The following is a 27,515-nucleotide window of genomic DNA, read 5'->3' as shown; positions in this document are numbered from 1 at the left end:
AATGATTTAACCCATCATGTCCAGGTGATAGGTCTCTGGCGAACAAGGTCGAGGGAGCTTCCAGGTTGGTGAACACCTGCTAGGAAGGTGAGGTGCCAGGAAGCGCTGCCCACCTCCCCCTAACTGCTCCCCGCCCTGTGCACCTCTTCCATTTGGCTGTTCCTGGGTCCTAGCCTTTACAATAAAACTATTATTATACGTGTTTCCCTGAGTTCTTGAGTCATTCTAGTGAATGGCTGAATCTGAGTCCTTCATTTGTAGTGGGCCAGGCAGAAGTGCGGCTCTCTTGGTGTCTGAAGTGGGGGCAGTCTTGTGATCACAACTTGGAGTCTCTGCTCAGTAGTGTCTGACGTGAATGGATGGACACCCATTTGGCGTGAGCACCGAAGAACTGCTGTTGGAAGAGTGGAGGATGGGGGTGGAAGAGGCTCCATCAGTCTCCAGTGCAGGTGGGACCCCTGTGGTGGGTGGTGGCTGGCACCCTCCTGCCTGGCTGGCACACTGCAGACTCGGCCAAAAACCTTAGCAGGAGTCAAGTGGGAGGAACGAAATACCCAGTTCAGTACTGGGAAGCTTTAGTAGCTGTGTCATGTGCAAAGTGCTTTGCAAACTGCAAGGCAACAGCAGGTTATCACAGAGGGCAGCTTTCCTCTCCTGCAATCAAAGTTGCTGGTACCTGGAGAACAGTGACATACCCTTTATACCTTTTTGGAAAAGTAACATGAACTGTACCTGCCCTCAAACCCACCCTAAAAGACCTTGCCAAATCTGAAAACTCAAATGATAATTTTAACACTTTGCTGGGCCTCTATCCCTGATCTCCACCTTGTGGTCAGAACTCTTGAAAGTGTTTAAAAATAAATCTTGCTTCATACCTTGGCTTAAGGGCACAGCCTGGGCTATTTTCAGTATTCAAAATTCACTAGGAATGTGCGTACTTGAGACCATTATGTGTCAGGGATTTTTTAAAAACTACAACTAACTCAGAAACATGGACATTCTAAGACAAATTGAGAATTCAATGTGATTTCAATTTATTCATTTCATCAGTATTTCCTAACTTCAAAGAGAAAAAAAATATGCCAAACAGAACAGACCTGAATTTTGTGCCCACTGTTCACCAACTGCAAATATCAACCTCTTTAAACTGGTTTTTGAGGAATGGAGGTGTGTATTGAGACTTTTATATCTCAATTCATGTGTCAATCATGTTAATATTGGTACATAAAGTCATGCTAATACAGATGAGAAAACATCTCTGACCACAAACCAACTTCCACACTGGTAATTAAAAAAATAAAGAGCCATGAATACTTAATTTTAAAGTTTACTTTAAAAATGTAAATATCTCCCAATATTTAACAGGTAAAGAAAATAGCATATTGGTTTATGTGGTTGTTATATTTTATTTTCCAAGTAATACTGATTAAAAATATTTACACACCTACTTTGAAGTCCACAGTTTAGCACTCTTATTTGTATGGCTTTAAAAGTTATAGCACAAGATCTTTACATTAAGGATCGGGGAAAAGATTCATTCAAAACAAAGCCTGATATATTATATACATGTTTTTCTCTGTACTTTATTTTAAATACATTAATTTTCAAATGATGCTCATCCTTTTTTTTTTTTAAATCTGGTGGTAAAATACTAGTGCAATTTTTCTTCAAAATAAAGGTTACCACAGACATAACTGTATTTTTCCAATTGAAATGGCCCCTCAGCTGCCATTAAATGAAATTTCTCAACCTAGCTTAAGTGAAAAAGAACTGGTAGCTTTCACCATAAACAAAAACGGAAAGCACTGCACTGCATCATCTACATCGCTCCTCACAACACAAACTTTGAAAGAACCAGAGATGCTTTAGAGAAGTTCAGTTGGTTTTGAAAGGCACGTGGGTGTAGATCTTTTTTTACATTCTGGACATTTTGCCACCATTTCTGTTGCAGAGATGACACCTGTGACTATCGGGTAGACAAGAACGCGTTCAAACTAAAGAAAGCCAGAAGCCAAGACGTAACTGCACAGTAACAATGCACTTTTCTTCATGCGGCCTGTTTCCTATGGATTCATTTTTTCTAGCATGCATTAGAATACCCGCTTGTATTCTAATGATTTTGTTTGACTTTACAATATGGAAAAACTCCGAGGAAGAACACAACCTGGGAAAGAGAAGGGGGGGTGGGGACCCTTACCACAATGAAAATAGATACGTTCGTACCCAACTACATATAAGAATATAATCCGTTTAAAGTTTCCAGAAATATACTTCTCAAAACTTCCCATTTGCTATGGGCAACATCCCTCCTCTGGGGCATGAAGTGGGAGGGAAATCAGCTTGTTTCAATAGAAACAGTTCAGCACAACAAGGAAGAGTTGAACTTTGGTCCGCTTGTCTGTCAGCTCAAGGACAGTCATGCCGCCCCACATCAGTTCAAAAGCCCAATACATACATTAAAAATATATTCGTTCTTTCACTCTAAAACTGGCCTCGGCATTCTGTCCTCAGTCCCTGGGCTTTCCGCTGGGCAATCCTCCGTTGGTTTGCTCTCTAAATCCTCAGCACCTCCCTGGTCTTCCGTGGCCGCCTCAGCTTCGTCTTCCTGGCTGGGCTCCCTCTCCTCCTGCTTCATGATGTCAGGGGCCACTTGATCCAAGTCCGCTTGGAGCAGCTCAGTGTGAACTTCCAGGGGCACCTGGTTTAGCCGTTCCACATGCAGCTCCTCCACGTGGACTTCAGTACCTTCTTCAGTCTGAATTCGACCCACTTCTAGATAGCTCACCTGGACCTGCTCCGGCAGCTCGCTCATATGGGAGTCATGCACTTGGCCGTCCTGGAGCAGATCTGGATGGACCTGCTCCACAGTCACCTGTGCGGAGTCCACCTGGACCTGCAGCAGCGGCAGCACATGCACCTTCCCCACCTGTTCTATGATAGTCATGGACGTCACAGGCTCCGTCTGCACTCGTGTTTCCACGGAAAGAACTTCTTCGGTTACCAGACGCTCCGTAATATTATGAGTATCGCTGAGATGCCTTCTTAATTCATTTCCTTGCATAAACCACAAATCACATAAAGTACAATGGTTGGGCTTATCTCCAGTGTGTATTACCAAGTGATCTTTGAACTGGTCCCAGCTGTTAAACACACTGTTACAGACCTGAAATAACCAAACATCTGGCGTTAACAATACTTATATTCAAACTAAAGAAAATATGGATTCATTTATTCTCTGTAAGGAAAGGGTTAAAGAGTTTTCTAAAAATGTTATATGATACTTGTAATATATGTTCCAAGGGATTTAATAATTCTTTTATTTGTTCTTTTAGCTGATGTAGCTAACAAATTAAATATATTTTGGGAAATATTTTAATTGTGCCCTCATTGTTTAAATTCTAAGAATACAAAGTAACAACATTATAATTTCTCCCAAAACAAAATTTAGAGCACTACATTATTTGGGGTAAATATACATTAATCAGTGAAAAACCCGTGATGGTCCGGCTCTCCCCGGCCCACTCCTCAGTTTCAGATTACTTGCTAGTTAGAACAGAGCTTATGGACTTTGGTGCCACCCAGGGTTCAGCAGAAAACACTACTGTAACCCCCTCGTAGAATTACGACAATGCGGTTCTTGACTCTCACTTCTTCCCACACTGTCAGCTCCCGGCTTCGGCTCCAGACCGGGACCCACGGTCACTGACTTCACACAGACTCTGCTGAGGACAGGACACACCTGCACGTACCTGACACTCGTAAAGCTTCTTTCGTCCCTTTTTTGCCCCCACTCCAGTTTGGCACGCAGTCAGGTGACATTTGAGGGTGCTATTTCTAGCAAATCGTTCATGACAATTTGGACATTCAAAAGGTTTTTCACCTGTTAGAATAGAAAAAGTTATACTGACAAATTAAGAAAAATCAAAAAATCGAAATAGAAAATGTGGGTCTAAGTTCTGTTCCATAATCTCGTATTTCTTAAAAATTATCTTCCCTTAAAATTAAGATTGATCTCTATTTTGGGGAAATACGTTACTGTCCATTCCACAGGCATTTTATGAGCATTTACTGTGTGTGCCAGACCATGCGCTGGTTGTGTGATGAGGACAGAAAAATAGTCCTTGTTTTTAAAACTTCACGAAGGTGAAAGACCTGGAAACGAACACATGCTGCACCACAGAAGGCCTGTTACAGACAAAGGGGCCATGGGAAATGTACGCAGAAGCAGAGAGGAGAGGGATCAATTCTGCCTGGAATGGAGAGAAGGAAAAAGAAAGTTTATTCTAGGCAGAGCACGGTGGGTGAGCAGTAAAGAGGGAGGTATCTGGCTTAGACCACCAGCCAGGATAAAGACACAGAAGTGCATATAGGTCTGGAGTGGGCTGTGCTGGGAGAAACTGTAAGTTCAGTTTTGTGTCTGTTGAGTTTGAGGTGCAGGGTTGTATAGTCAAATCTGGAGCCAAATAGAGGTGGAGCGGTACACAGATTAGCAGTGACATTAAGTGGTGATAAAAACTCTGATGTGGATGAAGCTCTCAGCCTGTTACGTGGTAACAGAATCCAGGACAGAACCCAATGAAATACTAAGTTAAGACTGCAGGTTGATGAGGCCGCAAAGGAAATGCAAACAGAGCAAGCAGAAGAAAAGAACACTGAGGGAATTTAAGGAAGTTCAGAAGATGAGGGTAGTCATCAGCGCCACAGTGAACAGAGACGTAGGGAGGAAAATGAGGGGACAGCAGTGCTCCAGCAAGAATGGCGTGAGTGTGTGGTGCGATGGGAAGGCAGAGGCAGCGGGAAGAGGCACCAAGTGAGGCAGGTCAGTGAAAAGTCAGTGCAGAAACTTTCGAGAGGGTTTGGGAGAGAAGAGAAGTGGCTAGAGGGGACAAGCCAACTAGCGGGAAGAGTCATTACCTCTTTGGAAAAGGAGAGGGGGGGGGAGTGACAGATGGAACAGTCTAAGAGGAGAGGGAAGTTGTGGGATCCAGAACTCAGCTCTGAAAAAGTACATTACTTGAGAAGCTCAGATGGTTAGAGCATCATCCTGCTACGCCAGTGTTGTGGATTAGATTCCCGGTCAGGGCACATGCAAGTCAACCAAGGAATGCATAAGTAAGTGGAATAACAAATCAATGTTTCTCTCTCTCTCCCCCTCCCCCTTTCTCTCTCTAAAATTAGTAAATAAAATTAAAACATTAACTTACTTAAACATGTACACAAAGGTATGTGTACAAGTATAGTTAGTGCTGCATGGTTTGTAACAACATACCAGAAACAATCCAGTATGCATCACCAGGAGTGGTAGCGGAAACCACCCCACACACACATACACCGAAATGCCCTGCAGCCACAATGAAAACAATGAAATAGATTGACAAACGCTTCATGTATTTAAACTCATTTAGGATAAACTGAAGAGCACAGCACCATACTACATGCTCCTCTCTGTTCCCTTAAAAGCTTAAAAGCTCTGTGTGCGTCTCTCTATGGTGACTTGAAAATGCAAAAAATGTATCTGGAAGGATAAGTAAGAAAATGATGGCAGTTGTGACTTCTGGAGAGACCTACTGAAGTAGGAAAGAGGTTCACTTTACAGAGCAGGTCATCTGAGCTTTGGTATTTAAAAAATCAAGTCTAATAAGCCCAGTAAAATCTAAACATAGCAACAGATTAATTGTATTTTGGCTGTGTGGTATACAGTCTTCAAAGTGCCCTGATCGTTTTCTCTTATTTGCCACAAGCCTGTAAAGTAGGCATCATTACCCTTATTTACAGAGACAAGGAGAGGCCCAGAGATAGAGTGACCAGCCAAGTGCCTCCCGGTGGCAAAGGCCAGGACCGGAGCAGGAGCCTAGCTCTGACTCCCAGTCCTTCCTGTGCCTGAGCACCACCTCTGGGAAACCAGGAGACAATCGCTGGCACACGGTTAGGGAACTTCTTTGGGTTCTCACACTGGTGTCCCACAGGTGTGCCGAGCTGCATTTTCCCGAGTGTATGACCTCCAATCACACAGCCAAGCAGAAGGTCGGAGCCACCCCGCTTTACTCCCACATCTAGCCCAGCACCAAATCCTGTGGATTCTGCCTACTTCACGCTATACTCGCAGCCCTTTTCCACCATTACTGCCTTTACTCAGCCCCTCATTCTTGTTCCAATTACTCCAAAAGCTTCCGAATTGGACCTAGGTTTCACCCATCCAACCTATCCAGGCAGGCCTCTCTCTAAAACATAAGCCTGAACAGACCTCTTTCTGGCTTACACGTCTTTAAATTGACCGGGCCTTCCAAGATAAAGGAACTCATTTACAGCACTTCTGAAAATACCTACATGATCTCACCTCACCTCCGTCACTTCCTCTTTCCCACTCACCGGTACACTATCATGGCGCCCACGTGCCTGCCCTGTGGTCAGCCGTCCTAACCGTTCAGCTGCATCTCCTGGCTTCCCGTCACTTGGACCCAATCCTCGAGCCATAATAACCTACTAGCAGTGCTCTGAGCGAGCTGCTTCCTCACTTTGCTCTGTGCCTGTGTGGCTTCATTTCGTTAGCCTGGAACGCTCCTCTCCTGGCTAACTTTGTTCCCTGGGAGTCACCATAGGGCGCGCCTCTACGAAGCCACCTTGTCTCTTCCGTCAGAGACAAAGAGCCAGGCAGGCATCCCAGGCTCTGGGCTTACCCCTCCCAGCACTCAGTCTGCTGCACTGTTATTCCCATGACCTAGCAGGTTGGCATTTTCATTACTATTTTCCAAATAGAAACGAAATAATTCAGAGGATGAGTAGCCAAAGTCGTAGAGTACAGTGCATACTTTAAGAATATATGAGAAACCAAATTACTAAACTAATAAAAACATGCAAAATATGAAACTGGGAGGGGGGTGCAATATGTATATTTTGAGGACAGAAAACAGGACAAGGATAGTTTTCCTTATTTTTACACTTGACTTAAGAGAAAAAAACAATCCATTCTTTATGAACATCAGCATAATTTAAACCTGTTTACTTGCACTCCTCTTGAATTCACTCACTCACTGATCACATCTACAACTTGCCACTAATTATTAGTGCAACAATTGAGGTTAAAAAAGCAACAAAGTTCAGTTTCCTTTACGCACAAACTTTTAACTGTTCCTCCAATGGGCATCTGGTTCTATACTCTGTAACAGCTACTTAAGTTCAATAAATTACTACACATCATTGTGAAAAAAAAGACAAAGACATCCAACAAGGTCTTTTAGCTCTACATCCTACTGTTCTACCGAAAACACAAAGTGCAGGACTTGGAAAGCACATTTTATAACTTCCCAAATGGCCTGAGCTGTCTTACTTTCAAACAGGTAATGTTTTCAGCAAAAGAGACAATTGCTTCTACTTTCACACTATCGGGAAATTACATGAGTGATGACCTGTTGCGGCACTGGAAACCCCTTACCCAAAACATGCTAGTTACCAAGTAACATTTACGTGCTAATTTAATGTGCTTCTGGTATGTTAATCCTTTCCCTAAACAACTGCAAGTACCACAAAAATGTACATCAGTAGACCATTAAAATAGATGAATGTTATTTAAAAACCGATAGCTCTAGGGGTTTCCAAATATGCAACAGGTATATACATATAATATTTGAAAATAAGAAAGCATTTCCCAAAAAGATTTCATAAATACCTATTAGTTACCCAAATTAGTGTACCTTAAATAAAGCCTTTTATTCCTGACAAGAAAAAGTTAAAGGAGTTCATCACCACCAAACCAGTGTTACAAAAATGTTAATGGGCCTCTTTAAGAACATAAATATGAATAATAAAATGGCAATAACTACATATCTATTGATAACCACTTTAAATGTTAATAGATTAAATGCTCCGATCAAAAGACATAGGGAAGATGAATGGATAAGAAAACAAGACCCATGTATATGCTGTCCACAAGAGACCCACTTCAGATCAAAAACACATACAGACTGAAAGTAAAAAAAGTAGAAAAAGATATTTCAAGAAAATGAAAACAAACAAGAGGGTGGGGTAGCAATACTTATATCAGACAAAACAGACTTTAAAACAAAGGCTATAGAAAGAGACAAAGGAGATTACATCATGATAAAAGGCCCAAAACAACAAGATGGTACAGCTACTGTAAACATGTATGCACCCACATTGGAGCACGTACACATCTAAAGCAAATCTTGATGCACATGAAGGGAGAGATCGACAGTAACAGTCACAGTTAGGGAACTTCAACACCCCACTGACATCAATTGACAGATCTTCCAGACTAAAAATCAACAAAGAAACGGCAGCATTAAATGACACATTAGACCAGATGGATTTAATTGGTATTTTCAAGCATTTCACCCCAAAGCAGAATATACATTCTTTTCAAGTACACACGGAGCCAATATTATTTACAAGTCAAGCTACGGAAGCAACCTAAGTGCGTATCAATGGACAATTGGATAAAAAGGCTGTGGTACACATATACAATGGAGCATTACTTGGCCATAAAAAAGAATGAAATCTTACCATTTGCAACAACATGGATGGACCTAGAAGGTATTATGCTAAATGAAATAAGTCAGACAGAGAAAGACAAATACCATATGATTTCACTCATACGTGGAATCTAAAAAACAAAAAATAAACTAACAGAAATAATTAGAAAACAAGTTAATAATTGGGGACGAGGGACTGAGTGAGAAAGGTGAAGGGGTTGAGAAGTACACATTAGCAGTTACAAAATAGTCACAGGGATGTAAAACACAGCATAAGGTACATTCTATATAATAAAGAGCTGATATGCTAATTAGATTGGACAGCAGAACCACCTTCCAGAGTGACCTTCCGGAATGACCAGTGGGCAGGGGGCAGGGCCATGAGGCAGCCGGGGCTGCGAAGGCCTACTCTTGCATGAACTTCGTGCATTAGGCCTCTAGTAGTCAATAATATTGTACTAACTATGTATGTTATGGGTGGGTTCTATTATTTACTAGGGAGGGAGTCACTCTGGAAATTATGTAAATGTCTAACCACTATGCTGCATACCTGAAACTAATATAAAATACTGAATGTTAATTGTAATTAAAAAGAGAAAGAAACACCTGTTAAATCTATACTGAGCCTGTAGTAAGAGATTCCCGTGCTATTTGTATTTATTCAGTTCCTGAGTATTAACATCAAGAATCTAAATAGTGAGGGATAAAAAAATTAGTTGAATCTATCAGGTTTCTCAGTTTCAAGTAGCGAGCAACTCTGAAAAGTGAAGGATCTATAAAAAAATTTCATCCAAAGTTGTCCAAACTCCAGCACCGGAGAGAAGGATTCTGAATAGTGTGAGATGGCAACCCTCTATTCACTGTGTTAACGGTCCAACAGCACGTAGCAGGAGGACTTGGAAACAAGTGTCCAGACGTCTGGCACTTAGTACACTGCAGCACTGCTGTCCCCACACCTTTGCTGCAGTGGGCGTAGGGACTCCCCAGGTTGCAAGTCATCGGTGGTAGTTCCTGTGTATGGCACAGGAGATATAACAAAGAATACTTGGGGAGTGGGAACAAGCATAGGGAATCCGACAGGGAAAAACAGGCAAAGGGGTTGGAGGCGGACTCCCTGGGACACTCGCTCACGCCTGGCGCACGGGATAAAGATAAAGACCTTATCCTTCTCATGTCCCTGCTTGACCATCAGTCCTGACACATTTGCCCATGGAGAGGTGGGAGGGAGATGGACCTGTACTGTCTACCTATCTACCAGGCCCAAACAGATGATCCGATGAACATGAAGGCACCAACATACCCAGGGTTGTTTATAAGTGCGTTCATCTATGTAATGTGTTAACATAAGACAGGAAATGCAAAAATAGTAACAGTGAAGTTTCACTATAATTAAAATTTCATAATTTATGACCCATAGGAAATAATTACAAACTGTACTTTACATATTTTTTTAAAAAATATAAAAATTGGCAAGGTGCAAGAGGGATGATCACTTCCAAAGTTGATACTGGTTTTGCTTTTAAAGCATCAATATTTCAACTATTATTATAAAGACAGTCTGCATATTATAAAATATGAGAGATGGTTTCTGTGGTACCAATAAAAAAGGACTTAGACATTTAGAATTGAAGTGATTTGAAGAAAATATACTTTTAACATAGGTATGTGCTAATTAATTACCTGTATGTTTTCGAAGATGCTCTTTAAAATGTCCAAAGTGGTCAAACTGTTTCTCACAGTACTGACATATGTGAATTTTTTTCCCAGTTCTTTGCTTCTTACTGACCCCACCTTCCTCAAGGTGGTAACAACTGAGGTGCTGTTTCCACGCGCTCTCCCGAAGATACCTTTTATTGCATATTTCACACTTGAAACTCTCAGTGGAGTGTGATTTCATGTGTTCCTTAAAATGGTAAAACAATTTAAATGAACGGTTACATTTCTCACAATGGAACAAGTCCTTCACATGTGACAGCTGAAGTTCCACAATTTCAATACCTTCTACCTGTTTGCTTGTGGGGTCAGATGCACAGCCTTCTTCGTTAAGCTGCCCTTTCCTATCACCTTGACGGTACTTGCTGGTAATGTCTGCCAACAGTGCCAGCGCCGAGTCGTCGGAGGACCCTGTGTTCTGAATGTACTTGATGGACTGCTTGGCAGAAGCCACGTCCTCCAACGTCTCCATGCCTTCGTCTTCCACTTCGATCGTGCCTTCAGCAATCTCCACCTCAATTTCAACTGGTTCTGATTCCACGGATGGCAACGACTCAGTGATGACATTAGAAGTTTCTGCAATCTTCCTTTTCTTGGCCTCACTTTTTCCTGTGCTATTGTCCTCTAGTGGAGCAGCGTTCTCTTTGTTCCTGAAATACATAATGTATGAATTTAAAAATCCGTAAGATCAAAATTCTAGTAGGCTTTTTTTGAAAAAACTGAAAAGCTGGTAATAAAATGTATATGAAGAGGCAGAAAGAAGATTGGAGAGTGTATCCTACCTGATTCCAAGACTTACTGTAAAGCTGCAATAAGTTAAGACCAGTGACACTGGTGAAAGGACACAGAAAATGAATGGAACAGAACAGACTCACATTCACCTACCAACTGACTTAAAAATAAGCCTGACTTGCCCTAACCGGTTTGGCTCAGTGGATAGAGCGTGGGCCTGCGGACTGAAAGGTCCCAGGTTCGATTCCGGTCAAGGGCATATACTTTGGTTGCAGGCACATCCCCAGTTGGAGGTGTGCAGGAGGCAGCTGATCGATGCTTCTCTCTCATTGATGTTTCTAACTCTCTATCCCTCTCCCTTCCTCTCTGTAAAAAAATCAATAAAATGTATTCTAAAAAAATAATAAAATAAGCCTGACTCATGTTCTTGTATCATACACAAAAAAATTCAAAATAGATCATAGACTAAAATATGAAACCCAAAACTTCTACAAGCAGGAGAAAATCTCTATAACAAATGAATTAGTGAACAGTCTCTTAAATAGCACACAAAAAGGAAAAACCTTAATAGCAAAAATTGGTAAAATGGATTTCATGAAAATTAAAAACTTGTGCTCTTTGAACTACACAGTTAAGAGAAAGGCAAGGAACACCTGCAAACATATTTGTCAAAGGTCCTGTGCAGAGAATGTAAAAAAATCTCACAACTCAATGAACACAGTCAGAGAAGATGCTCCATGGGTCTGTGTTTCTGCACGTCTTAGGAACTGAAGGCTATGGTTCTGGACTATCTTTTCAAGGATGTTTGCAATAAAGTCAGCTGCGTGGGAAGACAGAGCCAGCGCTCCCTCAGGGGCAGAGGAAAGCTGAGCTTACTGTCCCATATGGTGATGTCCCCTCTGGGACGAAGGGCAGGCAGGTCTGCTCACAGCCCATTAAGGAGAAAGCCAACCTGGCTTTCTAGGGACTGTGCAGTTGGCTGAGTCCAGGACCTTAGGGAATGGTGCATGGTTAAGCTCAGCACTGCAGGGTGGCCAAATCCTGCTGTTTAGAGTCCTGTTGATAGCTGTCTTCATTAAGCCCAGTGTGAGAAGAGATGAATGGATTAGCCCCTATTGGTCAGATTAATCAGAGTGGTCAGGGAGAGGTATGCTAATGGGAAAATTCACCAGAAGCTAAAGTATATAGAAACGAGGGCACTGCTGGGAGACATCTCTCCATGGAACTTTTATGTTTCTCGCGTCCTGTAAACAAGGACACTGACAGCCTCTTGTTCTGGACTATCTTTTCAAGGTTGTTCGTACAGCAAACAGCCTCAGAAGACAGAGCTCGCCTTCCTCCAGAGGACGGGCAGGTTCACTCTGGCCAGTGGACCCTCTGGGCAAAGGTCAGGCAAGTTTGCCTGCAGCTCGCTATAAAAGATTTGGGTTTCCTAAAGCTCCAGAGTCCTCAACTGTGACACAAAGCACCCAGAGTCTAGCACCCCCCTAGGCCACTGCGTCACCCTGTGGAACTTGGGTATAGAGGGTAAGAAAAATTGACATAGACATGAAGCTTATACTATGAGAAATAAAGTCCCTTCTCCATGACTCACGTCTTCTACCAGCATCTGTAAAACTCAGCCTGCAAATAGGATCGAATCTCAGACCCTTCACCGCTCTTACTAATAACTCAATTTTTAAAATGGGCAAAAGATGTGAACAGACACCTCACCAAAAGATAAACAGATGGCAAAGTAAGCATGTAAAAAATGCTCAACATCACTAGTCATTAGGGAAATGCAAACTGAAGCCACTGTATACCTAGGAGGGCAGCTAAAATGGAAAGGCTTCACCATATCAAGTGTTAGCAGGGCTGTGGAGCAACTGAACTCTCAACCCTGCAGGCTAGGATGTAAAATGGCAAGCACTTTGGTGTTTTAAAAAAATTAAACACATCTGTCATACAACTCAGCTATTTCATTCCTGGGTCTTTACTGAGAGAAATGAAAGCCTAAGTCCAAAGAATGTACACAAGTGTTCACAGCCACTTTATTTGTAAAAGCTAAACACTAGAAACAGCCCTAGCCGCCTTGGCTCAGTGGATAGAGCGTCAGCCTGCGGACTGAAGGGTCCCAGGTTCGATTCCGGCCAAGAGCACATGCCTGGGTCGCGGGCTTGATCCCCAGTAGGGGGTGTGCAGGAGGCAGCTGATCGATCTCTCTCATCATCAATGTTTCTAACTCTGTCCCTCTCCCTTCTTCTCTGTAAAAAAATCAATAAAATATATTTAAAAAAAAAAATACTTGCATACTGCAACAGTGAAAAGACACCTTATACACCTTCTGTATCTGAAAAAGTTATTTATACAATAACATCAATAAAGAGGTGCCTTAACCAGCTGATTTAATTATCACTAAATTAATTTTTGCTTATCTTTAAAAAATGTTTTTATTGATTTCAGAGAGGAAGAGAGAGGGAGAGATGGAAATATCAAAGATGAGGGAGAATCACTGACAGCTGCCTCCTGCATGCCCCCAGCTGGGGATCGAGCCAGCAACCCGGGCATGTGTCCTGACCAGGAATCAACTGTGACCTTCTGGTTCATGGGTTGACGCCCAACCATTGAGCCACACAGGTGAGCTAAAATTAATTTTTATTCTTAAATGTTATTATTATAAACAGCCAAATATGTAACAGTTATCTTCCTATTTTCAAAAAAAATAGAGTATACTGCACGCCTCACTGGTTCAAGAAACAATTCCACTCATTACTGTTTTATACTGAAAAGCACTGATGATTATAACTAGTATAAGGATCCCAGTCTATAATAATAAATCCTCTAAAAGGTTCTAACTAGAACTAGGAAATGGCTGTACTCAGTTGTTCTTACCTTCATCTCCCAGGACTCACACAAGAACTCAACTAAATGCCTCCCAAACCCAACCTAGAATGCATTCCACTGTTCTGCTGCCAAGGACTTTCCCTGCAGTGAGATATTACTCACTACCATGTACAGCAAAGGCACCGCACAGACACAACATTTTTTAATGAAGATTCTCATTTAGTATTTAACCACAAATTTGGTATTGCCCCATCCATATACAGGGAATCCCAAAATGTATTCACACATTGAGCTGATAGCTCAATTGATGTTTCTTTCTTTTCAGATTTAACACATTGGAATTAATAATTATTCAAAATATATGGACAGTTTTCTGGGACACCCTGTATATACCTCTAGTCTATCTCCACTTTGAGAAGATATGACCTAATGAGGTATGTATCCTTAATTCACTTCTATTTTGCTACCTAGTACTCTGCAGGAGAGTACTGATCTGTTTTAATCAGTATGCACTCATCCATCTCCAACCACTCACAAATATTTACTGCATATATATGTGCCAGACAGTAGGCATTAGAGAATATTTACACACTACCCTCTTAGCAGAAAAGTTTAATCTTTTTTTTTTTGCAGAGAAACAGTATTTTATTTATTTATTTATTTATTTATTTATTTTTATTGCTTAAAGTATTACAAAGGGTATTACATATGTCTCCTAGATAAGTTTAATCTTGAACTGTCATCAAACTAATTCAAAGCTCATTAGAAGAAATGATATATATTTTTAAAATATATTTTTATTGATTTCAGAGAGACATCAATGATGAGAATCATCGATCAGCTGCCTCCTGCACGCCCCCTGCTGGGAATCGAGCTTGCAACCTGGGCATGTGCCCTTGGCCAGAATCGAACCTGGGACCCTTCAGTCCGCAGGCCGACGCTCTATCCACTGAGCCAAACCGGCTAGGGCAAGAAATGATATTTATAAATGACAATTTTTTTAGAGTTATTCTAAATTACAACTTATGACTAAACCACACCAGTGAACTAGACTAAATTATTTTGCCTGAACTGCCCTTTAATGTTATGCCAATGACCTACACTGAGGATCATCATAAGGAACAGAGCAAGGAGAGTATTTACACCTTAGAGTATTATGTGCCAGACACCATGCTAAGCACTTTACATGCATTCAATTCATTTAACTCTCACAAATAAGCCTATGCAGAAAGTACCATTATCATCCCCATTTGACAGATAAGGAAACTGGGCTGCTGGCAGGAGGCTATCTTCCTTAAAGCCACACACACAGTGGCAGAGCTGGGATATTGCTCAGAGTGCTTGCTCTGAATCACTATATTACAACACCTCCATTCATCCGTGAAATCTTCATTCATTCTATCAGTTAATGTTTTCTTAATACTTCCTATGAGAAATTATGTGTTTTAATACCAGGAATCGCTCCTAAGCAATTAACTTATTCTCATATTATAACCATGAGTATTGTTAACTGAGTAGTTTTTCCTTTTTCTTTACACTAGGTGTTTCAGAACTCAAAGCTAGATTTGGTCCAACTAGCAAGTATACAGACTTCAACGGCATACACTTTGGCCACCATATTTCCAACTTCATAATTATCACCCATACTTGGCCTATTTTATTGTCACCAATTTCCTCACTTTCAAAGAGTACTATGTTAATTTGTGTAAGCTATTCCTTTTTTTAGAATAAGGCTTGATACAAATTAACAACTTGAATTCAACAGAACAGTTTACAGAGAACTCCTTAAAAGCTACCTACTCCTTACTGATGCAAAAGATGCTACTTTGTTAACCTTAGCGGTTTTTACATAAGGACAGGAAAGCAAGTAAAGAGGGAAAGAACAAATTGTAACCAGAATTTTATAAATCCCTAAATATTCTTAATTTGATAACATCAGTTTATATGGCATGACACACACAATAATTTCTTGCCTACCACGGTGAACATGACTGAATATTACTAACTGCGCCTCATTAAAGAGGCAAGTCATTACCTGACTTCAAGAGCTTTGATAGCTTCCAGCATTTGTAGAAACTCTGCTGCTTTCCACACATCATTGGCTTCTTCTTCTCCTTGGATCATTAACTTCGCTGTATATGTGAACTCGATTAAGTGACTAAAGGCCATTTTACTAACACCTGTAAAAAAAACGTGAATTAGAATGTACTCATGTTGATCCAAATCTTGTAACATTTAGTATAAAAAAAAAAACACCCAGTGTTTGGAACTTAACTGGTACTTGTCACTCTTGAAGATTATTTCCTGGCAGAATTTTCAGTAACAGTACAATACTATTGTAGCCAAGTTCTAGCACTAACTATCCAACTACCTTAAGACCTTCCCTAAAGATTTCCTGTGGGTTCTTACAGAAGAGTAACCTGAATAATGAAAAACACCACAAAATATAATGTAATATGACCATGTTACATGCTACCAAATAAGGAAACTGAAGTAACTGGATTCACTAAGGCTAATTTTTTTTTTTTTTTTGGGGGGGGGGTCCACTAAATCTTTTTTTTTCCTGGTTGTCTTTTGACCACATTATTCTTTATTATATGAGAACTAGAGGCCTGGTGCACGAAATTCATGCATGGGGAGGGGGGTCCCTCAGCCCAGCCTGCATCCTCTCCAATCCAGGACCTCTCGGGGGATGTCCGCTGGCTCCTAATCGCTCGCCTGCCTGCCTGATTGCCCCTAACCACCTCTGCCTGCTGGCCTGATGCCCCTAACTGCTCCCCTGCTGGCCTGATTGCCCCTAACCACCTCTGCCTCAGCCCCTGCCACTGAGGCTTTGTCCAGAAGATGTTCGGTCTAATTAGCATATTACCCTTTTATTAGTATAGATAGCCTGAAGATAGACAACTAGATTTTTGCTGGGTTGTGGTTTTTTAGGGAGTTTTGACCAAATGTTTCAAAGTGCAACAAACATCCTTTTAAAAAACAATGTGTAAATTTTTCCAGGAATGGAATGAAATTTTGACAGTTAATAGAACACACACATACACACACACACACACACACACACTATATGTGTGTGTGTGTGTGTGTGTGTGTGTGTGTGTGTGTGTATATATATATATATATATATATATATATATATATATATATCAGGCACAACTCCAAATACTTTACAAGTACTAACTTACTTATTCATTATAACAACCCTATTAAGTACTTACTATTATAATCCCCATTTTACAGATGAGGAAATGAGACACAGATAAGTTAGGTAACCTACCCAAGTCACATAGTTAAGTGATAATAAAACAAGGATCAAACCAATGGCCCACTCCAGGTCCATAGGATGATGGCAGGAAGCACTCCTGCCTAGAACAGTGTGACTGCCATGGTCTCATTCACTGCGGTCCCAGTCTCTTATAATCCCAAAGTCCCCCAATCTCTTAAAACCAGTTTCCCCATAAATTTGGCAGCAAAATTTGATTGGAACTGACATGAGGCTATTTATAGTTTTTACCCCAATTAGAATAAATAGTAATATGCTATGCTGCTGAAATATTATTTGGTTACAGTGTGTTGTCCTAGACCCCACGGAAAGTAAGCATTCTGCAATTTCTCTAGTCTTAGGGAATTCCCCCAATTAGTGAAAATTCTCACTCAAAAAGGATGCATGAACGTGTACTTGGATGTTCTGTCCTTGATAGTAGGATTAAAATTTGATGTGATGGTAGAGTTGCTATTAAGAGAAAACTAGGTGCTTAGGCATGTGGTTTCAGGAGGAATAGAGAAAGAATGGGTTTAGAAATTTGGAGGCTCAGGTTAAAAGGCTGTGTCCTGAACAAGGAAATTAACATTCGTTGAAGATTTGATGCAGGTGTGAATCCAAGTCACAAACCCCAAGGCAACTGGTTTTGAGGACAAGAATTTTTATTTGAAGCCAAAGGTGAACCTCTGGATCTAATCAAAGGTAACTTACTTCACCAGGGATCTAGCAAACAGGAAGAGTGGTAGCTCAGCCTGCATAGTGGTAGCTAATGACAATGTACAGTATACTCACAGAGCAAATTGGAAGTGAAACCTACTTCACATGCATGTCATCTGCTTTTACAAAGTCCTCTAAGACGGGGATTCCCAACACTGGCTACACACTGAAATGGTTCTGTAGCAGTGCTGCCGTACCTTTGCTGTACATAGGCATCATCTAAGATCCTAGACTGAGTCAGCAGGTCTGGGGTGTAGCCCAGGAGTCTACACTTCCAACAAGCTCCCAGGTGATGCACATGCATCATTGGTCCTCCGACCACACCTTGAATAATGAGAACCTAGACAACTTTAAACACAGATGTTTGGATCCCAACCCTCAAAGATGGGCTTAGTTGACCTGGAGATAAAGCCTGGACATTAGTACTTGCAAAAGCTCCCCTGATGTTTCTAATGTGCTGCCCAGGACGAGAACCACCACTACAGGTCATTATTTGTATTTTACAGATGGGGTGGGGGGGTGAGGGAGCAGTACGCTCCAGTTCCAGCTAAGATGGAGAGAGCACACTGTACCGTATCTTCTCCATTGATTACAACTAAAAATCCCGTCAGGATACAAAAAGCAAATGTAAAAGGACTCTGAAAAATCAATGGAAGCAAAAGGATTGGAGAGAGAAATCAAAACTGAGTCTCCTGGTTTTTATTTTTCCTCCCACATATCCCAGCTTAGACTCAAGGACAGTCCAAATCCCGTAACTGTGCAGCAGATACAGACAGAGCAAGCTTCCAGAGAAACTCTTCCTGGCTAGAGAACCAGGAAAGAAAATGGAGAGCTTGCGTGCATGCATGCGTGTGGAAAAAAATACTTGGTTTTTACTGTTCCATCTCAGCCCTCCAGAGAGACCAGCCCCAGTGCTGATGCTGCACACCTGTGGTTGGTGGCCACCAAGCAAGCGCCCAGGCTAAGAGACAGTTCTGCTCTCTGACAGAAAACTAGGGAACAGATCATATGTGAAGAGCATGAAGAGAATTCCTGCTATTTTTTCCTCTCCCTTTTCTCTCACCCTTTGCCTAAGAGGCAGATCCCATGGTGGGAAGTGTAGATAGCACAGGGAGGATAAAGCCCCCGTTTTCTAGCTGGAGGACCAGGAAAAACACATCCTGGGAGCTAACTTGCGAGGAAATCAGAGCTCTGTGTGTGCAGTTTCCAGCTTACCACCAAGCTGTGCACAAGGAACTGATCTGCGGAGACATAGCAAAAGCTCTGCCAACTGCACTATGGCGTGAACTACCACCCAGGTTGGCACTCCCGGACATGAATAGCACAACAAAGGTTCTGAAAACAAAATTGGAATTGGATCTACAGCCCACATAAGGCAGTCTGACCCTGACCAGGTTGCTCACCTCATAAAAGAAACCAAAACAACAAAAGCATTCACCAGGGTATTTTAACAGCACCCAGGGTGTGATGACTAATATTCAAAATATCCGTGTCGAAAAATTTAAATAAATAAAACAGACATATTTTCAGATAAAAAAAGAAAAAGCCAAGATATCCAAGTTGACACAACTGACAAATAGTAAAACCAGGACTACAACTCAGGTTTTCTAACTACACAGCCAGGGCGTTTTCTATAGCCAGGTGAGCTAGGCAGATAAGACCCCAATCCCAAAGTTAATGGCTTAAGACATTGAACCAGGATGGTGTGGCTCAATGGTTGAGCACTAACCTATGAACTGTTTTATTCCTGGTCAGGGCACATGTACAGGTTTTGCGAACACACCCCGGTTTTGGGCTTGATCCCCAGTAGGCGGCATGCAGGAGGTAGCCAATCTATGATTCTCATTATCATTCATGTTTCTAACTTTCTCTCCCTCTCCCTCTGAAATCAGTAAAAAAAAAATAAATTTGTACATAATCAGACATTGAGCCAAACTGATTCTTTTATATATATATACTAGAGGCCTGGTGCACGGATTCGTGCACTGGTGGGGTCCCTCAGTGTGGCCTGCCGGGATTTGGCCAAAACCGGCAATCCAACATCCCCCGAGGGATGTAGTAGTGCACCACTGCACCACTCCCACTCATCCTGACCCTGCTGGGCAGGCAGCCACTCAGTAGGCTCACTGCTGCTCTGCTGAGGTCTCCATTCGCCTATCCTGAAGCAATACCAGCATGTCCATGACCAAGAAGTGGTGGCGGGCTTATGCCCAGTCAGTTCCAATCCAGATGGGGGAGGGGCATGCAGGGGGAGTGTCCGTCGGAGAGGCTTGTACTGCCACAGCTGCACTTGTCAGTCATGAGACCAGCACCTAGCGCCCATAGGTCAGCTGAGCGGCGCTGCCACTGTGGAAGCACACTGACCACCAGGAGGCACCTCCTGCATTGAGCATCTGCCCCCTGGTGGTCAGTGCACATCATAGCAACCAGTAGAACAGCCGCTTGGGCTTTTACATATATATATACTAGGGGCCCAGTGCACAAAGATTCAAGCACGGGGGGGCGGGGGGGGGGTGTCCCTCAGCCTGACCTGCACCCTCTCCAATCTGGGAGTCCTCAGGGGAACCATCTCCAATCTGGGAGTTTCTGTCTTTGCAGTCATATGAGCAAATTGTCTGAGACCCCAACCCAGTTTGGTTTGTTGCTCACAGAATAGTAGAAGCATTTTTTTTTTCTTTGCTTCATTGGTGGAGATTTCCTGGAAGTTTTAGGATCTCTTCCCTTTCATTTTTCCTCGACACTCTGACTTTACTTATGTCTCTCACCTTTGCTTTCCCTCCATCCGCCACTGCAAGAGTAACTTGCTCCAGGCTCACTTTGCTCTAATGTCTAGGACAGGGGTGGGCAAACTTTTTGACTCGAGGGCCACAATGGGTTCTTAAACTGGACTGGAGGGCCGGAACAAAAGCATGGATGGAGTGTTGGTGTGAACTAATATAAATTCAAAGTAAACATCATTACATAAAAGGGTATGGTCTTTTTTTTTTTTTAGTTTTATTCATTTCAAACGGGCCGCATCCAGCCCGCGGGCCGTAGTTTGCCCACGGCTGGTCTAGGAGATCCGTCTGCCACCAGAACTATGATTCCCAACATTCCTGGTGCTCCCCATGCTCTGGGCTTCTGCTTCAGGTCCTGGGGCTGCCACCAGAACTACTATTCCCAGAATTCCTGGTGCTCCCCACACTCTTAGTTTTCCCTTTCTGCTCTGTCTCCATCCCATGGCCTCCCACTCTGCCAAGTCCTCCAAACTACCAGCTCTCCCTCTTTGCTCTCTGTCTGGCGGCTTGGGGAGCCAAGTTCCCCAAGCCGCTTCACTCTCTGCCAGCTCTCCCGCTCTGCTCTCCGCCCGGCGACTGTATAGGCAAATTAACCTGTCATCTTAATTTGCGTACTCACTCCTGATTGGCTGGTGAGTGTAGCGGATGGACGGTCAATTTACGTTTCTCTTTTATATAGGATACTAGAGGCCCGGTGCACAAAAATTCATGCACTGGGGTGGGAGGTGTGTGTCCCTCAACCCGGCCTGCCCCCTCTCAGTCCGGGAGACCTCAGGGGATGTCCTACTTAGGCCCATGGAGTGTGCCTAAGCCGCAGTCTGGACTCCCTCTGTGGGAGGCAACCGGCCGATCAGGGGAAGGCACTGCCCCCATCACCCTTGCTGCTACTGCCTCTGGCCTCCCTCTGTGGGAGGTGACCTGGCCGATCAAGGGAAGGCAACGCCCCCATCATGCCTCTGCTGCTGCCACTGCCGGCCACTGCGGCTGCTGAGTTTCAAGCTGGCCTTGGCAGTGGCAGCTGCCATCCACGGCTTGCCTGGGCCTTGAGCCAGCCCTCGCAGCGGCAGCTGCCATCCATGGCTTGCCTGAGCCTAGGGCCGACCCTGGCAGCAGCAGCCGCCATCCACAGCTTGCCTGAGCCTCGGGCCGGCCCTCGCAGTGGCAGCTATTGCGGCTTTGTCTGGAAGATGTCTGCTCTAATTAGCATATTACCCTTTTATTAATATAGACTAGAGGCCCAGTGCACGGATTTGTGCACCCCTCAGCCTGGCCTGTAGGGATGATGCCAAAACCGGCTCTCTAACATCCCCCGAGGGGTCTTGGATTACAAGAGGGCACAGACCAGGCTGAGGGACCCCACTGGTGCACGAATCCATGCACCTGGCCTCTAGTACTTATAAGATTTTTGGTTAATCTCTTCCCACCCTCCACCCTCCCCTCTGAGATTCATTAGTCTGTTCCACATTTCCATGCCTGTGTGTTGAGCGTCTGCCCCTTGGTGGTCAGTGCATGTCATAGCTACCAGTCGAACAGTTGCTTAGGCTTTTATATATATGCTACAGGCCCAGTGCATGACATCTGTGCACGGGGGGGGGGGGGGTACTCAGCCCAGCCTGCGCCCTTTAGCAGTCCAGGAGCCCTTGGGGGATGTCCAACTGAAGGCTTAGCGGGGAGTGGGCCTAAGCTGCAGTTGGACTTCCTTAGTGCTGCCGCAGAGGCAGGACAGGCTCCCACCACTGCCACTGCGCTCACCAGCCATCAGCCTGAGCAGTGCTCCCCCTGTGGGAGTGCACTGACCACCAGGGGGCAGCTCCTCATTGAGTGCCTGCCCCCTGCTGGTCAGTGAACATTATAAGGACTGGTTGTTCCACCTTCAGTCGATTTGCATATTATACTTTTATTATATAGGATACACACACACACACACACACACACACATATTATTGATTTCAGAGAGGAAGGGAGAGGGAGAGAGAGAGAAACATCAATAATGAGAGAGAATCATTGATCAGCTGCTTCCAGGGAATTGAACCCATAACCCAGGCACGTGCCCTTGACCGGAATCAAACCTGGGGCCCTTCAATCCACAGGCTGATGCTATATACACTGAGCTAAACCAGCTAGGGCCAAACTGGTTCTTTAAAACTGAATCTGGCAAACAAAAACATTTCCTTTCTTATCGGTCTATAGTTAAACACCGAAGGCTGTGTGTGCTGTACCATAATGGACACAGCCGGTCAGAGGTACTAAGAAATAGAGAGACATCCAAGGTGATTGGTCTTCCGAAGAGAAGACCCTACTTCTCCAGGTAGTTCGGTACTCCTTGCTGCACCAGCAATCCATAATCTGGCCTGGCGATTTATTTTACGTTCTTTACCATCTCTCTAAGGTAGACTAAACCACCCATTCTCCCTCCTTAGGGACACTGTTTCACAATAAAAATCTCTGCAACATTTCCTGCACTCCATTCTTTACCTGTTGCTTATCTGTGATTAAAATTGCAAATTTTAAAAAGGTTGTCTTATTCATTAAGTCTTCATTTAATGGGTCTAGCATAATGGGTAATCAACTGACAAATAGCCCCAATTTATTAAGCTTTGACAATCTACTAAACCCTATGCCAGGCACTCGGCATATTATTTCAATTAATCAAGTCTATTAACCCACTTTTCATATGAGGAGGCTAATATGCAATTGAGATAAAGTAACTTGGGGTCACACAGTACCTCAGGTGAATAAATGCATGAAACCTTAGCTTGTAATAGAAACCAATACCATCCAGGCCACTAGATTCCCACTTTAGTAAACTTTGTGGATTTCCATTATGCCTGTGCTCTCTGTCCATCACAGATAATCAGAAAATAATCTACCCATGAACAGAGCAGCTAGAATGCTAGATAAACTACAAGGTACCAAAATAAAAGGATATTCTTAAACTCTTTACATTTTCTTACTCCCCTAGGCACAAAAATTTTTCCAAGGGAATAGTGTTTCTAGGCAACTCATTCATAACAAAGAGTATATATGCCATTAAAGAGGTACAAAACCAAAACTCAAGAGCCTTGAAAGATGCTAAAATTCAATATTTATGTAGGTAAGCTCATTTATTTCCTCGTTCTGAATTGTGACTCTCTTGCTAGCTGGGCAACGTTGGGCAAGTAACATTTGGAGCCTGTTCTCTGATGTGTAAATTGGAAATACCACTTCAAAGAACTGCTGCTCTGAACCTCAGGAAAATGCACATAGACTACATAGCACAACACCTAATAGTAGAGGGCCATTATTACAGAAAAGTCAAGCAAGTACAAAACAATCACTTATTTTATTTCAAATCACTTATTATTGTAAGACAGTATCTAGTGGATAACCCTTTCCATCCCTGACCTTCTACAGCCACTGGAACTTCTGAATGCTACTACAGTCATCTTTTCTAACCCTTTCCATATTCTGGCAGCCCACCTCACACTGAGCGGGCCATCTACTCGTAAAGGCTTCTACAGAATCCTTCAGCGTCCCCAGGCTGAAACATAAGCCCACTGAACAAAGATGGGAATTTGCTTGTAATACATGTTTTCAAAAGACAGTGAATGGCCATGGGTTTTAGCAGTGGAAAAGACTCTTTTAAGAGACCAACACCTACCATCTAACACAGGAGTTTTTCCTGGCAGATCACTGTACTAAGCACTTTACTGAAAGTAAGAATTCTCAGGTGTCAAAAGAACAATCTATCCAGTCACCTAACAGGAACCACTGATAACTGTGTCCTAAGGCATCTCACTCAATTAACTGTTTAAAACAACATCAGTTATAATGTCTGCTAAGCAGTATTATTTAAAACAAGTATTTACCTTCTATTTCCACCAAAGGTTCCTGAGTAAATTCCTGAAAGAATTTGTAGAAGAACTTACTGCAAGCAGCCAAAACAGCCTTGTGGGCCTTAAAATGGTGACCTAGGTAAAAACAAAAACAAAAACACAAAATCAGACATATCCACAAAAATCAAACATATAACTAGAACACAGATTAGAAAACTACACAGTCAGTCTTTCTTCATAATATAACTATAAAACTATACACATTGCTGAACCCTTGCAGCTATCTTGACCAATTTTAATCTCAATTAGACACAAAGCCACATCTTTACCCCAGAGACCCCATGAAGTCAATTTTATAAAGGCCAGTTTACTTCCGGAGGTAGGAACCTCCTACCGCTTAAAGAGTGAAAGGCACATCCTATTCCGTTGAAATTACCAAACATAAACACCACTCAAAAGGCTACCGACCATTTGGGGAGGGAGGAAAAAGAGCCGCAGGACAAGCGGGAAGCTGCAGGTGTTTGCTATGGGAAAAACTTTAACAGGCCCAACGTGTGGACGAAGCCTATTTTCACTCAATTGGAGACACCCAAGCTGGGCTGGCTCCATTACAAATGACGGACAAAGGGGGTTCCCAAAGAGGGTACTGAGTGCTGCAAAGGATTCTCCGTCTCTCTCCAAGACCATCTGAGAAACTAGGAAAAAATAAAAATAAAAATAAAAATCCACCTTGTCCCACCTGGCTCCTGGGAGCTACTCCCCAAATCAGCTGATCCGGAGAAGACGACTGACCGAACACTCAGAGACACCCTCCCGGTGCCCACAGCGTAATCCCGCACGCGTGTGTGCAATGGGAAAACTTCAGCAAGTTCCAAGGCCACGGGCATGTGGACGGCGTGCCTGCCGCCAAGTCGCCTCTGCAAGCCCGGCCCGTGGGAGCGGACACCCTGGGTCCCGCAGACCCCGGGGGGCAGCCCGCCCCATCGGACGTGGGTAACGAGGCGGCTGGGGGGAAGCGGGGTGAGAGGGCCGATGCCCCTAATTCGCTCGGGCGCCCCCTCCGCTACCCACCGTCGACAATCAGGGTGATGTCAGTGAACCGGTCCTGCTCCCGCTGCTCATTCAATCGGTCCAGGATCATCTTGTGATGTTCAGGGAACTCCTGCAGGCATTCCATCGTCTCTTCGGCCTCCATGGCCGGCGGGTCGCTCTACAAAAGAGGAGCATGATCGTGTACACCCATGAGCTCGGGCTGGGGCACGGAACCCCGAAAGCTGCAGACAACAAAAACCAACACCCCAGCAACGTGAGCAGGAGGGGGGAGGGTAAGGCGAGAAAGGCGAGAGAAGAAAGGAGGGCTAGCCGGTGGCGGCGGCGCGCCGGGGGCCGGACCGAGGCCGCCCGCCTCCGAGCCTGACCTAATTGGAGCCGGGACACGCGAGCTGGAGCCGGGTGGGCGCCGCGGGAGGCGCCGGGCGCCCGGCGCGCAGGTCCGGCGGGGAGCGGGCCGGCAGCCCCCGCCGCCCGCTAACGGCCGCCCAGCCCTTCCGCCCGGCCCTGGCTCCCGCCGCCCCGGGACCCGGTCCGGCCCGCGGCCCACAACGACTCCCGGGTCGCCTCTCCTTCCCCCGCCTCCCGCGTCTCCCCCGCCCCGAACGGGCCGGCACTCACTCAAGGAAGGAGGAGCGGCCCGGGGCCTGCGCGTCACTTACGTCGACGTAATGCGTCACCGCGTCGGGCTTCGGCTGACGCGGCCGCCTCGGAGCGCAGACCGCGGAGGGCGGGGCCACGCCGTCCCCGCTCCGCCAGCGGCGGGAGGAGCCAACCGTGGGGACCGGGCGCTCGGCGAGAGCGCGCGCCCGCGGAGGAGGAGGACGTGGGGCTGCGGGCGCCGGGTTGGCGCCGGGCCTGGCAATGCCAAGCGGGGGATCCTCAGCCACCACCCGCCCCGCCCGGCCCCAGGTGTGCGCGCTCCCACCCGGACTCGGAATAAACGCGCCGGCGGGCTGCTCGGCCTTTAACCGCGCGCCGCCGCCCCGCCCCGCCCCGCCCCTCCTCCAGCGCCGGGCGGCCCGCCTTACCCCGCTCTCCCAGCTCGGGTCCGCCCCGCGCTCCTCCGCGGCCCTCACAGGCGCTCCGTCCCTGCTCGGCTCTCCCCTCCCGGGGCGGAGGTCGCCCCGCACCGGTCCGGACCCCTCAGCAGCGCCTCGCCCTCCATGGCCTCGCCAGGCCGCGCCGCTCCGTCCGCTCGGGTCCGGCCGGCGCACGTGCCGCAGCTCCGAGACCCCGGCGGCCGCGGCGCGGGCGGAGACGGGCGCGAGCACGTCCGGCCGCCGGAGGACCGTCCTCCCCGGTGCCCGCCCTCTCCGTGCCCGGCGGGCAGCACGGGTCCGGGGAGCTGGTCCAGTTCCTCGCACGTGGTGCCGTAACTACAGCTGTCCGCCCCCCACCCCCCACCCCACGGCGTCCCGAGGCCCGCGACCCACAATTAGCCGCGCGGGACTGGCTCCGTGAAGGGGAGGTGGGGTGGGGGGGTCGGATGGTCTTTAGGGAAAATGAGATCGTTGACATTTATTCTTTCCTCTAAAAAGAGAAGAGAGTGGGAATTAGGGGCGAACTCAAAAAGCTATGTGCAAAGGTGAATGTAACATTTGGGTTTTTGTTTGTTTTTTCAGATTTTGTATATATTTTTATTGATTTCAGAGAGGAAGGGAGAGGGAGCTATAGATAGAAACATCAATGAGGAGAATCACTGATGGGCTGCCTCCTGCACGTCCCCTACAAGGAATTGAGCCCACAACCTGAGCATGTGCTGAGAACTCCTCGTTCATAAATCCACGTTCAACCATTGAGCCACACCGGCCAGGCCTATTTATTTTTAATCTTTATTGTTGAAAGTATTACATATGTCTCCTCCCCACCCCCCCACCCCCCACTTCTCCTATTGACCCCTTCTAGCCCGTGCCCCGCCCCAGGCCTTCACCACCCTATTGTCTGTGTCCATGGATTATGCATATGTGCATTCAAATTCTTTGGTTAATCTCTTCCCACCCACCCACCTCCGCCTATCCTCTGAGCTTGGACAGGAATGTAACCCTTATTTAAACACATTAGTTGAGAGTCAAGGCTGTGATAGCACTGCCTAAGGGCCTGGGAAGTCCAGTGGTGAACAAGGCGTATTGCC

The 27,515-nt window shown here is 44.9% G+C and overlaps 1 protein-coding gene across 5 annotated transcripts; it reads right to left on the bottom strand.

The window, feature by feature from the left end:
• Positions 1-1,010: 1,010 nt before the first annotated feature.
• Positions 1,011-26,629, bottom strand: ZNF131 (zinc finger protein 131). Of its 5 annotated transcripts, none has more exons than XM_036308512.1 (7): positions 26,413-26,629; positions 25,403-25,541; positions 24,365-24,466; positions 15,793-15,937; positions 10,170-10,852; positions 3,750-3,880; positions 1,315-3,163 (listed from the first exon to the last, which is right to left on the bottom strand). In XM_036308512.1, exons 2-7 carry the CDS (start codon positions 25,524-25,526, stop codon positions 2,477-2,479), a joined length of 1,872 nt encoding a protein of 623 aa, XP_036164405.1. In that variant the 5' UTR covers positions 25,527-25,541; positions 26,413-26,629; the 3' UTR covers positions 1,315-2,476. The 5 variants fall into 5 exon arrangements, with proteins under 5 accessions (XP_036164407.1, XP_036164405.1, XP_036164404.1 ...); XM_036308511.1 differs by lacking the exon at positions 26,413-26,629 and adding an exon at positions 26,044-26,312; XM_036308513.1 differs by lacking the exon at positions 26,413-26,629 and adding an exon at positions 25,750-25,974.
• Between the last annotated feature and the right edge of the window lie 886 nt (positions 26,630-27,515).

This window comes from Myotis myotis, unplaced genomic scaffold, assembly GCF_014108235.1.
Source record: "Myotis myotis isolate mMyoMyo1 unplaced genomic scaffold, mMyoMyo1.p scaffold_m19_p_5, whole genome shotgun sequence".
NCBI classification, from domain to species: domain Eukaryota; kingdom Metazoa; phylum Chordata; class Mammalia; order Chiroptera; family Vespertilionidae; genus Myotis; species Myotis myotis.
The sequence above is the reverse complement of the archived record's forward strand: the minus strand, read 5'-3'. Positions and strand labels throughout refer to the sequence as shown.